The following is a 15,488-nucleotide window of genomic DNA, read 5'->3' on the forward strand; positions in this document are numbered from 1 at the left end:
AATAATTGCTGGTTGCAGCCTTACAGTTCTCCTATGATGGAATGATACAACGTTGCCTGAAGTTTTCTCTGTGTTGTTGACTTTACACCACGGAAAAAAAAATAAAGCAATTTGATATTACAATATTACAACAAATAAGCAACAAATATAAACTAAGACAGTTATGCTCTTAAAACCAGATTTTGACACAGAGTCCCTTCTTCGAGATCAAGGCCACAAGATGGAGGATGAAGGACCCAACATAGTTGTTATTCTACTTCAGAGGTGCAAATTTCTGACTAATTTTTGGTTATTAAAAATATGTAGACAGAAATAAACCTGGGGATTTTGGGGATCCTGAGTGTCCGGGGCCCTTGGGCAGTTGCCCACTTTGCTCGGTTGTTAATCCTTCCTTGGTTATATTAAGCATTTTTTAGTGCATGTTAGTGTTAATTGTTTTGCATTTTGATTTAAATACTTATATCATCTGCAGGTTATTTTTTATTTCTACTGCTGTCGTGATACAACATGAGTTGGTTAAGTAAAGTTAAGTAAAAACACCGCTTGATTTTCTAATTCATCAGATTTATGTAGCCTACGGGTTATTTTGGGAGGATAGTGATGCATATTGTTTTATTTCCACTCAGTACCAGCATGCATTTAGTGTGCCCTGCATTCTGTGGCCTGAAAGGTGCGAAATGCAAAATACTCTAAAACTTGCAATATTTGATAAATTTAGAGGTCTGCATCTGGTATATACAGAGGTAAAATAACACTCGGACCTCCCGATACTAACCAGCACAGATGCATACTGACAGGTGAGTTGCAGACTGTCAGGTGAGTTCTAATTAGTGGTGGAAGAAGTAATCAAAACCTTTATGTAAGTAAAAGTACCAGTAAAACAATGTAAAAATACTCCATAACGATTAAAATTCCTGCATTGAAAATCTTCCTTAAAGGATAGGGTTGTAATTTTTCAAGTCTGTCTTAAAAGATATTGAAGTACCCATATATATGTGAGAAGGGGTCTTGGTTTCTGTAACTATTCCTACTCTCCACAAAAGCCCTGAAGCTTTTCCCCCAGAATGCGCCTACTCTGTAAGAAATGCAAAAATGCACTCAGTAATGTTATATGACACACTTGAACAATCCCAAAGCTATTTTTTAAGTAAAAGTATAGATTTATTATCAGCAAAATATGCTTAAAGTAACAAAAATATTGTCCCCCTCATGACTGTTAAATGATCATGTATTACATTGTTAGATTGCTAATATTAATGCATCAAGGCATCGTACCATTTTACTGTTGTAGCTAGTCCAGGTGCAGCTACTTGTGACTACTTTATATATGGTTAGGTAGTTTAATCCCTGGGTTTTCTAATCTAGTGGTCATTAATAGGGTAAAAAAGAAAAAAAAATCTTGTGGAATATTGGATACTTTTATCTCTTTTGCCCTCATCTCAGACAACTGAAACCTGTGATAAAAGGCTCCCTTGAGTTTTGGAAGTTAAAATCAACAGATTGTAGTAAGTACAGAGTTACAGATTCTCAGGTGAGGTTTTAACATAAATCAGCAGACAGTTGGTTCAAACAGAGAGGTTGGTCTGAGCGTTGGACGTTGGTAAAATATCCAGATTCATTAAACTCTGCCGCTCAACAATCTCTTTTCATTCACAATCTCTCTCAGATAGACTGACTGAACATGGAAAACAGCCTTAAACATTTCTGTGACCTGTAGAAAAATGATTTATTTAGTTGATATTTGCTGAATAATAAAGTAGATTGAATATTATTTCCACGTTGTTTTTACTTCTGCAGCTGTAGCACAGCCTCCCAGTGAGGGGTAAACACGTTTTCCCTAGCAGCAAATGGAAAAATTAGTCTGGACAGGGTTAATGGATGTCACAGAGCAGTGGCTAAATATGTGGTGAAAGCCCTACACCCTTTCAGCACAGCAGAATCTCTTTGGTTTAGATATGATATTCAGGGAAAGAAAAACAGGACTGATTATTTTTCAACAAGGAGATATCTTAATTCTCCAACAAACAAACTACCTTGAAAGATATGGAATTTGATTAGTGGATTTGTTCCGGATTCAGATTCGATAAAATGTTATGGAACCCCATTTGGATAACCTGGCCTTTTTCTATTGGATGACAGAGCATCTCGATCCTCTCTCTCTCTCTCTCTCTCCTAAGTTCCTGTTGAGTCTGTGAGCCTTTGACTCTGAGCGTTCTGTAATATCCAGACGTCTACTAGGTCCTGATCCATTTAAGAGTTCGGCTGCTCTACAAACACTTTGGTTCGGGACCTGTGGATCAAATAGGGGCCAGACCCCACGTCTGGATTTCAGAGCTTCTCAGAGATGCTGAATCCAGTGCTTTTGGAAATCACCGAGCAGTAAGGGCTGAACTTTCAGAGAAACTTGAATAAGCAGTGCATCAGCAGAAAAAGTGTGAAGAGGAGAGAGACGAGGACGCCTAAGGGAGGGGGGCTCTGCTTCAAAAAGTTAATTGCCATTACCAACAAAGTTTAGCCCTGCTAATTTTTTTTTTCTTTAAATAGTTACCTCTCTATCCAACAAAATTTCACCCAAAAGCAGACAACAGGATCATCCTGCGCTCACGCGGCTGGTCGGCAGGAAGAGGCTGGTAGCGGCGGGGGTCCTGGGGGTCGTTATGGTTCTGGTTTTGGTCATCCTCATCCCGTTTCTGGTCAACTCAGCGGGGACAGCAGCGCATTACGAAATGCTTGGTACCTGTAAGATGGTGTGTGACCCATACGGTACCAAATCTCCGTCCAGTACCGCCACGGCTGACACGGTCGGAGACAACAGCCTCTTGCAGTCTTTACCCACTTTTATCCAAGGTCCGAGAGGGGAACCGGGTCGGCCGGGTAAGGCAGGTCCAAGGGGATCTCCTGGTGAGCCGGGACCGGCCGGTCCAAGGGGGCCACCTGGAGAGAAAGGTGAACCGGGCAGACCTGGTTTACCCGGACCTCCGGGATCCAGCGCAGCTGCCGGTGCAATTAGCGCGGCCACCTACACCACCGTGCCCAAGATCGCCTTTTACGCAGGGCTTAAAAAGCAACACGAGGGCTACGAGGTGCTCAAGTTCGACGACGTGGTGACCAACCTGGGAAACCACTACGATCCGACCACCGGGAAGTTCAGTTGCTCCATCCCCGGGATTTATTTCTTCACTTACCATGTCCTGATGCGCGGAGGGGATGGCACTAGCATGTGGGCTGATCTGTGCAAAAACAATCAGGTAACAAAAACTATGCACGTAAGAGCATATTAATTACACAGTCTGACGTGTTACACTGGGTCTCCAGGTTGGCTTTAGGAGGCGAGCGGTAACCAGCGCTCCGTTTAATTGACCTATAGAGTATACATGTCACACGTAAAATACAGTTTGGTATATACTAAAGTATTGACTACAGTTACAGTGTAGGCATGTCGCAGCAGCTCTTAATAATGCAGCACCCCAATAAAATAAGCGAAGCATCCACTGATATCACTACCAGCAGTTTAGTCAACATGTGTAGGTATGAATGTACACGAAACAAAAAATGGAGTCTGTGTGTGTCTGGACACAAACACTTGTACAAGGACCTGGTACCTAAAAGGGGGAATGAGCAGGGGCAGGAAGCAAACCCTTTTCATGGACTGTAGGCTGATGGTCTTAATGGGATAGAGGGTCAGAGGTCAGAATCTGAAGAGAAGAAGAATACTTACCACTTTCCTTACTACTATGAGTTTACAGTTACCCTGAACTGTCTGTAGACCTGTAAGGTGAATTCAACAGGAAAGCAAAGCTGTGGGGGGCTCCTGGGGTTTTGTACCTCAGATAGGCTAAATTATCTGGTTTGTTCTGAGCTTTTTTCAAATTTCATTAGATTAGAACAAGAGTGACAATTTCTCTGTGATCTCAACAAGTTTAATTGTATACTTCTCCATCTTTTCCATCTTTTTCACACCCAATAATCATGGTGAACATATTTTAGTAAGATAGCAATACTACATTGTAAAAATATTCACACAAGTTCTGCATTCAAAACTGTAAGCATGAGAATTTTGTACTTTTAATTGTACTGAAGTATATAAAAAGTTATTTTTCTAAAGAATGGGTCGTTCCAGAGTAGTACATTATTCATGCATTCAATGCATTATATACATAATACCATTTTTGCTGGTCCAGGTAGTAAGACGTGTTACTACCTCATACGCTGTTTAAGTTGCAGAAATGCATTATATATATGTATTATATTTATTGCATGTTTGCAGAAAAATAAATAAATATAAAAATATATTATATAAATAGCCTATATATTTTGCAAAGGTGGTGTGGTAAACACTTCACGTTACTGTAGCATTCCTCTAAACTTCTTGTCTGTTAAAATTTAAAGCATGTTCCAGCTCCTTTCCAATTTAATTCATTAGTTTTTGGAATATCACCTGAATGTCTGAAAATAACATTCTGTTATGCTTATATAAATGCAGTAAGAAAAAATAATTGGTCAGCGTTTGAGATACCTCTACAGCATTTGAGATACCCCTACACAATGTCTGTTCCTTGGAGGTTTTTCAAAACACTGCTACAACTACAAACAGTTCGCTGTATGGTACACACAGTCATCAAAAATAAAGTAGAATACTTTCTTTTTGAATACAGTGCAAAAAGAAAAATGAAATGAAAAATGAAAAATACAGTACTCAAGACTACTTTACTGTACTACTACTGAATATAATGTAAAAAGAAAAGCAAACAAACAAAAAGACTCAAAAAAGGGAAGTAAATCAAAAAATACAGTGCTCAAGACTACTTCACTTTCTACTGCTACAACTATTTAATAATAATAATAATAATAATAATAATGACTGAGGACCTACAAAGGCCCTTTGCCGCCTCCTGTCTCCTCCAATGTGTGTTTGTTCCATCATTGTGTCCTGCTCTCTGTGCATCTCTTTAGTGATCAGACTGTACGCAGCAGATCTAATCTTTGGGGCAAACCAGCGTTGCAGCATCGCACCAACAAGCACATCCTGGCAGGCCTGTCATACTGCTACTGTAAAGCTTTTGCAAACTGCAACGAACACAGCAAAAATCTTTGGGATTAAACCAGCAGAGCTGCACACCATGACAAATCATATGCTGAAAGACGTGTTTCAATTAGGACTAGTGCTACTTCTAAACATGTTGAGAAGGGAAAACAATACAGTTCTGTGTATATGATCAACACATGCTGAGACTGCTCATTGGATTGATTTGATAAAAAGTGGCTTCATGTGATTTAATTGATTTAAGTTATCTCCATCTTACCAAGTATTTTTTTGTGTTAATGAGTTCTACCAAGAAAAAGCAAATTATCTTGTTTCAATAATTTTCTAAAATTGTTGTTTTACTTGTTTCTTTAGCAGCAATCAACCACATGCTGTGTTTTTTCAAGATATAGACAGATTTAAATTATTTCTAAATTCATATAAAAAAAAGGAAAAAGTACACCTACTTGCATATTTTTCATTTGTTTTAAGAAAAGTGCAAAAAGACAGCATAACATCTGGTGACATCTGCCAATCAGTTCACGGCATATGAACTTGAAAAATAAATCTTTGTCCTCTACTCTATATGCAGGTTCCATCAACTTCATCCTGTGTCTATACCACTGCACCTTTTAAACCAACAAATAAAGAAAAATACAATTAAGATCAATCATTTTTTGCTGAGTTTGAAGTTGTTTCGAAGTAATACCCACTTTAACATGACTTCAGCAGTCTGTGGGCCTCCTCATTTTCAGCCTGTTCTCCTGAAATTCCAAGAAACAAGTACATGTAATGCAAATGTGTCTTATGCATTCCTCACCAGGAAAAGATAAACCTAGAAATTATAAGATGAAAGAGAGAATATGCACGCATGCTAAAAATTTGATATTGGTTAACTTGGTTGAGTCAACATGGTGTCGCATGCAGCTGTTGTCTTGCATTAGACAGATTATTACCTTTGTTAAGTAAGATTATAATAATAAATGTTTATCTCAAAGATAGACAGAGAATAAGTATATGGAAGCTGGTAACAAACTGGAGAAAAGGGCCTTTTTCTAACTTAATAAGAACTTTGGGAAAAAAAGTTTGTTAAAAAATGTAGTTACCATAAAAAAAAAAAAAAACAATGAAAAAGGTAAAGTGCATAGAAAAGGTTTCAAAATATTACTGTGACGCTGTGGCAGTTCCAGAACTGCCACAGCGCCAGATACTCAAGTTATGTACTTGAGTAGAGTTATGAGGTACTTGCATTTTGAGTATTTCCATTTCATGCTATTTTACTCATCTGTTCAACTACATACCCGAGTCAAATATGGTACTTTTTACTCCTTAAAATTATATGATTGCTATATTTATTACTTTGAATATTTTAATTTTACATACAAAAATATGATCATGTCAACCAGCTAGAATATTAAATGCTGCTTACATGTTTATGCATCGGTATGGATATACAGATAATACAATATATTATAATCTGTATTACTCTTTCTGACTGGGGCATCACTGCTGCATTATGAGTATTTTTACTTTTGATCATTTAAGTACATTTTTATGATAATAACTTAACTGAAGTAAGATTTTTCTAATGCATCTAATGGAGTATTTTTAAATAGTGGTATTGGTACTTTTAGTTAAGTAAATGATGTGAATACTTCTTCCATCACTGCACTACTAAAAAAAATGTAAAATCCTAAACCTAATATAAATCTAATATGATAATTAAGTAAAAGATAATAATTACAAACCTTTTGATTTATGGAAAAAGCTTTATATAATATTCAAACCAAAATATTTATACTACCAGCAGACTAAAATGGTCTCCATTCAGACCTAAGAAACAATAAGGCTAAAAATACAAAATAATAAAAAATGTGTTGCAAGCCCACTTGCTGCCTTAAACAAGAAGAGGGATGATTGGTGAACAACCAGGGCCATTTTTGGCCACAGGGCGCCACCAGCTGGAGGGGTGCCAAGAGGGAAGAAATCTTTTTCAATTAATTTCCAGTGCCATTTTTTCTTTTGTCACAATAACAGTCTGTCACAATAACATCCACCCTGTCCATATTACATTGTTAAATAAACCCATTGCTGACTTTGCACTAAACAACTGGTGCTGAGAGAAGGCTAAAGGCAGACCCTGTAGAGGGACTTTCTGTTGGGGACTGACTCTTGCTGTCATATCATTAACCTGCTGGCTGACTCTTACACTGCTGTGTAAGAATAATGTATGAATAACCAGGTTATTTGTGTTTTTTGCAAACATCATGATATGATTCACATCAGGATAAGACTCATAATCGGGATACAGATAATATGTTTGCACGTGCGTCCTCAACTCTACTCATGTAGTAGTTAGTAAGTCATTAGGTTTAACAAAAAAAAATGTATAAAGATGAACTATTATCTGCATGCTGAAATGCAAGCATAGTAAGGGTGTCTCAAAGTGATCCACAGGATAAAGATTTGGACCTTTAAATCCAGGCATTTTGATTCATAGGTAGTACATATAAATCAAGATATTTGCTCAGCTGTCAAAAACGCCACACTTTGCTCCATTACAACACTGACCACACAGCAATGTGAGAACAAAATATATTAAAACATGGTAGTTTTTTGTCTCTTTCAGTGACATTTTGCAGGTGTACACATCTTTACAGTGCTCCTGTTTGTTGAATACTTCAGTATTTTGTTAATGCAGACATTAATGAGTGTGTGTCTAAATTCTGTCCAAACTGTTCTGCAACAGATCCATCTCTGTATGGATATTATAGATACTACAGTATACAATATACAAAATATTATAGAAAAGGATTAGGTTATAGTCTCTCAGTGAAGAGCTATTCTGTTGTAAAATCTTAATTGATTCAATAATTTAAATGCAGGCATATACGGTGCATCATAAGTTTTATAATGAAGGAAAAATTGTCAAAAATAGAATTGAAATTAAAGCTGGATCATAAAAATATAGTCAGGACATCCATAAGTCAGATACTGATAATTCCTGCAGTACAGAAATGACAGGAGCGGCCTGGGACGTGGAGATTTCAGAGACACCCTTGCACTGATAATCAGTGACCTGGATAATGTTAGGATCACACAGAGATATGAATAACTAGGTTATGTTCTAGATCATATCCTGAACATATTTTCCCTATCATATCTTGAATATGATTAAAATCAGGATAATAAATAACACAACTAGTGTTTATGGAAAGATGCTTATTGAAAGATTATGCTAATGACATGACATAGGAGATTAATGAAGTTGAATTTAAAGTAATAAAATAATGTAAAATTTTTCTAACTGTACTAAAACATGGTAATAAAAACATCAATCCCCTCAGGGGCGCCAGTGGAATACCAAAATGCCCAGATAAGGCCCTGTGAATTAGTGCTGGCCAAAAATAAATGAACTAATCTTTCCTACTTGTATTTTTGCAAGTTCAAGAAGAATCAAGTTTACAGTGGTATGTAATACCGCCAGGAAATAGTCATATGCCAACACTCTGAGTCTGACACTAACAAACGCCTCCACCTTCTCCCGCCTACTTGTCTCTTATATGTTACCAAACTAACTGCCAGCCATATATATGAAAAGATTTACTCTCACCTAGGTATTGTTCGACAAAGTTTAGCTTGCTTTAAGCAGGGCAGGTAGTAACTGACGGATACATGTTTCCCCTTGGGGCTTATGGTTGCTGTGTGTGCTCGCTGGTGATATCATTCAGTACCCGTACAAACCCGTATACTTGACTCAACTCGACTCGACTCAGCTGCTCTAATACCAGTTCTCATACATACCTGGGAGCCAGGTATGTAAAACTCCTGATAAAGAATATTTTATATGGAAAACCTGTGAGAAACTTAAGGAAGAGCAACAGAGGAGTGTAAAGGGAAGTTGTGTGTTTAAACCGTTATGTTGTAGCTGAATGGTGTATATTTTAACGGTATAAACATTTCACCTGGATGTATTTTTCTCTGTCATGAAAGGGGAGTTTTCATATCTCAAAGGTTTTGCAGTAGTGGCTTTATTAGGCATGCCCAAATATGTCCAACACACCTTTCTAACAACAAAATAAGTCAAAAGACAGTCATAATGGACATTTAACTTATACTGCAAAATTAACTACTATTGAACTACTGCTCAATTACAATTCAATGACAGCATTGTATACAGTTCTGGTTGAAATTATTGGCACCCCTGAATTTTAAGTACAGAATTTAGAATATCTTAGAAATAAGTGCAAATTAACCAATTTTGTATATTCAAAACATTTTAATAAAATGCCAAAGGTTACTGAACAAATGAAAATTAAAAACAAAACTTGCATAATAGTGAAATGATACAAACACAAAATTTACCTGAAAGACAATTATTGGCACCCTTCACTAAAATTTTTTTGCAGAACCTTTGGCAACAATGACAGCATCTAAACATTTCTTGTAGCCATCTAGAAGCTTCTTGCACCTGACTGCTGGTAGTTTCTGCAACTCTTCCATTGCTATGCATTCAAGCTCTTTTAAGTTTGCAGGAGTCAATTTTGCAATTGCAGATTTCAGGTCTCTCCAAACGTTTTCAATGGGATTTAGGTCAGGACCCCTTGCTGGCCAGTTTAAATCAGTCCATCTTTTCCTTTTCAAACATTCTTTTGTGTTGCTGGATGCGTGGTTTGGGTCGTTGTCCTGCTGAAAGACCCAAGACCTTCACCTCAAACCTAGTTTTCTGACACTGGGTCACATATTTCGCTCTAAAATACTTTGGTAATCTTCTGATTTCATCATCACTTTGATACATTCAGTGCCTCCAGTACCAGAGGCAGCAAAGAAGCCCCACAGCATGACACAACCTCAACCATGTTTGAGTGTAGGTAGGGTGTTCTTTTCCTTATGGGCTTCCTATAAACAAACTGATGTAGAACATTATCCCAGAAAGACTGTGGGTTATCTTTGAAAGTTTTTGCAAACATTGTTTTTGTGCCTTTCTTTCAATAATGGTAGCCTCTTTGGCCTTTGCCCATGGAGCCCTACTTGGTTTAGTGTGTGGTATATGGTGAAACCACCACTCCAGATTGCTTGAGGTCAGCCTGAAGCTCTTTAGATGTCTTGCATGGTGTCATTTCCACAATACGCATCAGCCTTCACAGACTTTTCTCATTGAGTTTCTTCTTAGCACCACGACTATGAAACTTCCTGTTAACATTATGAACTGTTGAAAGAGGGATTTTAAGATCTTTGGCATTTGCCATGCAACCTTTGGAATTGTTGTTTTTTAATAATAGCATTTCTGATGCTCTCAGGCAGCTCTCGTAAGCCCCTTTTTATGCAGTAAATTCATCATTCATCTGTCAATTCAGGTCATGTGAACACTGAAAATTAAGCACAGGTGAGTCTTATTTGTTTTTTATTTTGTTTCAGGAACTAATTTAAATTCATCAAAAGAGGATTTTGTTAAGCGTTATGTCTGTATTTTTTATTTAACTATATGAAAGCTTGTTGTTGCTGTTCAGTAACTTTGGACATTTTATTAAATATTCAGATAAAAAAAATAAAAAATCAAAATTGGTTAATTTGCATATATTTCTGAAGATATTCTAAAATCTGCACCTAAAATTCAGGGTTGCAAATCATTTCAACCAGGACTCATGATGCTTTTTTCTTTCTCAAAGACATCAGATTCACCAGTAAAACACACCTCTGTCTTCTGATGTATTCAGTTAGTCTGCATAAAGGGGATGAGGGTAGCTCAAGTGATTGGCTATCACTGAAAATGTTACCGATATTGCCACTCCAACTCAGAGTTAGCTCTGGGAATTTTGTCTGTCAGCATACAAAATGATGATAAATGCGGATAAAATGCTGAGTTTTGACACACTTGACAACTTTGGTCCAAAAGGTTATAAATGATCCATCAGAGCTGGACAGGAATATTGGAGGATGATGATTGATTTATAGCATTGAGACTTCAGCACAGCTGAACAATCTTTAAAGACCTATTAAAGCAATATTTTGAAACGCTTAGATCTCAAAATTTCATTTTCAAAACTTGCTAAAGGATCTTTTCACTATTGGGAGTCACAATTCCCAACATTGAGTTCAACTGGAAGGCCCAGCTCAAGGTTCTGAATGAGGGTAATATTACTTGCACCCAGAACTCAGGGAGATGTTTAAATCTGACCTCCTCTACTCTGGACAGAAATGAAAGCTGTAAAATCTGACATAAATAAAGATGGGACTGAACTGAATGAGCGCATATCAAAATTAGGGATATGAGTGTAGGCTTGATAGCCTAAAAGTTAAAGTACCACATAACTGCAACATTCTTGATTCTACTCAGGGACCTTTGTTGCATGTTATACCCCTCTCTCTCTTTTGTTTGATATCGCTCTCTATGATATGCCAAATGAAAGCAAAATACTGCAAATAATCTTAAAAAAGTAAAGTTATTCAGGATTTTTTACAACCCCCGAAATCTAGCTTTGGGTCATGATGCGGTGATTTCATGATATCAATCTGAGTCCCTAGCTGGCTCATTTACTCTATGTTGTTTTTTTAAATGTTATGATTATCTATTATTATTTTTCTTGTGTATGATAAATTATAATTCATTATCAGTTTCAGTCATCATCATATTGCAGTTGCAGAAATGAGTGTGAGATGAGCATGAAATTCACTCGACATCAGTAACCTGTACCCTGTTGAGTTAATGATCCAAGATTAGGTTTTTATATATAACATAACATAACATATAACATAAGGAGGAATGAGTTACACTTATAAATGAACTCTACAGCCTGTAGGATACACACACACACACACACACACACACACACACACACACACACACACACACACACACACACACACACACACAGACAACTTCAAACCAATTGACTAGCCTAACACAACAGTTTACCAGCATTGTAAATTAATAAAATATTAATAATTTCTTTAACCAGTTTAGTCGGCTAATGGCGCACATCCCTAGTTTCCACTGATACTGCAAGTAAGATCTTTCCAGAAATCTGAAGACCACACCTAGGGACTTTTTTTTCTCAGTTGCATGGACTCACAAGGTATTCTGGTTGTGCAGAACTAAACAGACTAAAGCTGAAGCATTAATCCAGATTTAAGATAAGTTTTATTTTGTTTTTTTTTTAAATAAATTAAGAGTAAATATAAACTAATAAAAACAAATATTGGGATCAATATTTTTTTGCAGCCTTTAGAGAAAGAAATAATTAATCTAAAGCTTTATGCACATGTAACACCTTGAGTTTTTATTTCGAGTAGTGACCAGGTAGTTTGACTTAAATGTGATTACAAAAGCACAGCCATTAAGATACTCAAGTGGCAGATTGGCTTCTGTGAGTGAACTACAGACAGGAGAGGGTAACTGCCACAGACGGTAAGCCTAATTTAAACCATTTAAAAACATGACAGGCAACTGAAAACCAGCTTTAGGAGTTATAGGAGTTAAGCTATAGGAGTTGCAGGCCACAAGAAAAACATTTTAGAATATTAGTATTGCAGGATGACTAAGTTCTGTTTTGGGTGCTGAATATTTAAACGATAAGCTTGAGTGTTTTGAAATGTCATAACCATGGTTTATTATTTACTGAGGCTGACTTGTCTGAGGGTCAAAATACCTGAAAAAGCTCAATATAACAGGTTTATAGTATATGATTAGTTTATGTTTATGTTTTTGCAACATAACTGTCCATAATCCCTACCAGAGAGGTTCAGATACTCTTACTAATTTATGTTTAAACTTAGGTAGGTGATTCATGTTAACTTTTGCTAGCATTAAAAAACTGAATATCACTTGATAAAATCAGTTTTTCACCACTTACATATCCATTTCACTACATTCATTTGGCAAAAGTGCATTCAAACTTGGTTGAACAAAAGCTAAATGTCATCAAAAATTAGAAGCAATCCTCCCAAATACACTACTAAAAGTGTATGCAGAGAGCTATAGTACAAGTGGTTAGGATTTTTTTTAAGTTGGTTAAGAAGATTTGCAGTGATTCTACCATTATGACTTCAATGGAGAGTTAATTCCGTCACTGTGAGGGCTGACCAGAGAAGAACCTTGATTGACATACCAACCGCAGGGACCTACAGGTGACAGACCAGCCAAAACACACTTGGGGATCATTTCAATTGAACCCAGGAGCTCATACATGCGAAGCATGCATGGTACACCCCCTCCTATATTTTCTGTTTTGGCTTTTCTTTGAGATAATTTTCCCAGAGCTGTCTTTGGTATAAAGCTTCTACATTGCTCTGATTTCACTCTGGTTAGACCTGTGAAACTGCAGTCATGGGAACTCAGAGCTGTCACAGCAGTACAACTGTAGGTGTAATGCAAATGTGGTTCTTTTCTGTTATTTACTGCTGCAGCTACTTCCGCCTCCTTACCCTCCTTCTTGTTAGTTGAAGCTTTAGTAAAGTTGATATTTCTAAGTTCTAAGCTAAGTTTTTTTTGTGTATGTTTGTGTAAGTTGCTGATCTTACACATAATGCTAACCAAATTGCATTATGTGTAATTTTAGCTGCTGAAACCTAACCCTAAACTTAGTCAAAGTATTAATATTTGCCACGTAAAAGGAACTGTTCATATGTCCTTATTTGAAAATGGCCAGTCTTATAATTTCTGGCTGGACTGCAACAGCGAGGCCAGCCTTATAAATGGGAATGTCCGCGGCTGACTGACCGAGTGATTAAGTTATACCATTGGTCAGCTGAATGCTGCATGACTGAGTTACACCATTGGTTGGCCAGATGAGTGTTGGAGTTTCCCCACTGGTTGTTGCTCTTTCAAAATGGATTGACGCAAACAGTTTTTATAGCATCATCAGGGAGCACCTTTGTTGCTAGATTTACCAACCTTTCAGACCCCTTTAGCAACTTTTCGTCGCAAAAGCTCCTAGCAACAAATCTAGTGACTTTTTGGAAAAGCCTTAGCTACTTTCCATTGAAGATAGTCATCAGTACTGCCCCCGTGATTGCAAGGCTTTCCCTCCACAGGCACACCTCTCTCTGGTATCATTCAATTGACCGCACGGCAGCTGCATAGACATCAATGAGCTTCTAACTTTTTCACTGAGTTCTACAAGTAAATATACCTCACAGCACATCACAGCACAGCCTGTTTTTTATCTTATGTGTATGTGTCAGACGATGTCGCAGTTATAAAATGAGGGTTTTAGCAGTGCAGAGCAGCAGCTTGGAAATGGTTCGGAAGTGACTGCTGTTTAACATATAGTCTTAATGGGCCATGTTTCAGTAACTATTTCATACTTGTTCCATTGTCTGACAACAGAAACAGCAGTAAATGAACACAGCTTTATTTGGAATCTGGCTGTATTACATTGCTGCATATGTGAGCACAGAGTAGGAGAGTAACAAAGATAAAGGGTGGTCCTGCCATATACTAGGTTTTGACCTAGTCTTATTGTACAAAAGTCTGAAGCCCTGTTTCAGACTTTTTGTGCTTTTGATTTGTTCATATAATGTGTATGACTTGTGCATGCTTGTGTGTGCATATGTGCTTCTGTGCGCTTTCCTGCAGGTGCGGGCCAGTGCCATAGCCCAGGATGCGGACCAGAACTATGACTATGCAAGTAACAGTGCTGTGCTGCATCTGGAGCCAGGAGACGAGGTCTACATTAAACTAGATGGAGGCAAAGCTCATGGCGGCAACAACAACAAGTACAGCACCTTCTCTGGATTCATCATCTATGCTGACTAGACAACAACACATTCGTGCCCTCAGCCATGTGGCCCACTCCTTCTACAAATCTTCCCTCTACAAATAAGATGTTCGAACTTAAACTTTTAAACGTGTGGAGAAACCTATTAAAATCAACCTTCATAACCTGTGTATTATTTTATTTTCTACATTCTGCCATCCTCAGTGTCCTCAGTGAATATGACTTTGGACAATAACATTAATGAAATGGCTGAACTCTCAGTGTGGGACCATATCCCCTCTTCATACCATTACATCACACCTGAACTTAAAGGTGATGTCTATGTGTTAATGTAATCTGTGATGGAGTGATGGAGGAAGAGGGAGGAGTTTGTGTGTGTATTGGGGGGTGTGGGAAAGTAGACAGATAGAGACCCTTCACTCTTAAATCTGATTTCAAAATAAGCTCCCAGTCAACAAATCAAGCTGTCTGTCAAAAAACAACATTTAAGTCAAGAAAGGAAAATCTAAGAGAAAGTAGAAAAGGGGAAATCAAACAGAAATGCATCAGCTAACGTGTAGTTCTAAAAAATGTCAAGTCAATTAGTGTCCGGTAATTGACTGTGGGATGATTTTGTCCAATACCTATTATAATAAACTATATTCATGGTGATAATTGATAAGAAACTCTTCAGTCAGTGTGTGTGTTTTTCTTTGTTTTTTGATATCATGCTGTGAGGATAGCATGGAAAAGCTGGTGCATTATGG

At 37.4% G+C, this 15,488-nt stretch overlaps 1 protein-coding gene across 1 annotated transcript; it reads left to right on the forward strand.

The window, feature by feature from the left end:
• The first annotated feature begins 2,348 nt into the window (after positions 1 to 2,348).
• Positions 2,349 to 15,280, forward strand: c1ql3a (complement component 1, q subcomponent-like 3a). Its single transcript, XM_040127191.1, has 2 exons — positions 2,349 to 3,248; positions 14,601 to 15,280. The coding sequence occupies exons 1-2, from the start codon at positions 2,658 to 2,660 to the stop codon at positions 14,778 to 14,780; spliced, it is 771 nt and encodes a 256-aa protein (XP_039983125.1). The 5' UTR covers positions 2,349 to 2,657; the 3' UTR covers positions 14,781 to 15,280.
• Positions 15,281 to 15,488: the final 208 nt, after the last annotated feature.

This window comes from Xiphias gladius, chromosome 5 (assembly GCF_016859285.1).
Source record: "Xiphias gladius isolate SHS-SW01 ecotype Sanya breed wild chromosome 5, ASM1685928v1, whole genome shotgun sequence".
Taxonomy (NCBI): Eukaryota; Metazoa; Chordata; class Actinopteri; order Istiophoriformes; family Xiphiidae; genus Xiphias; species Xiphias gladius.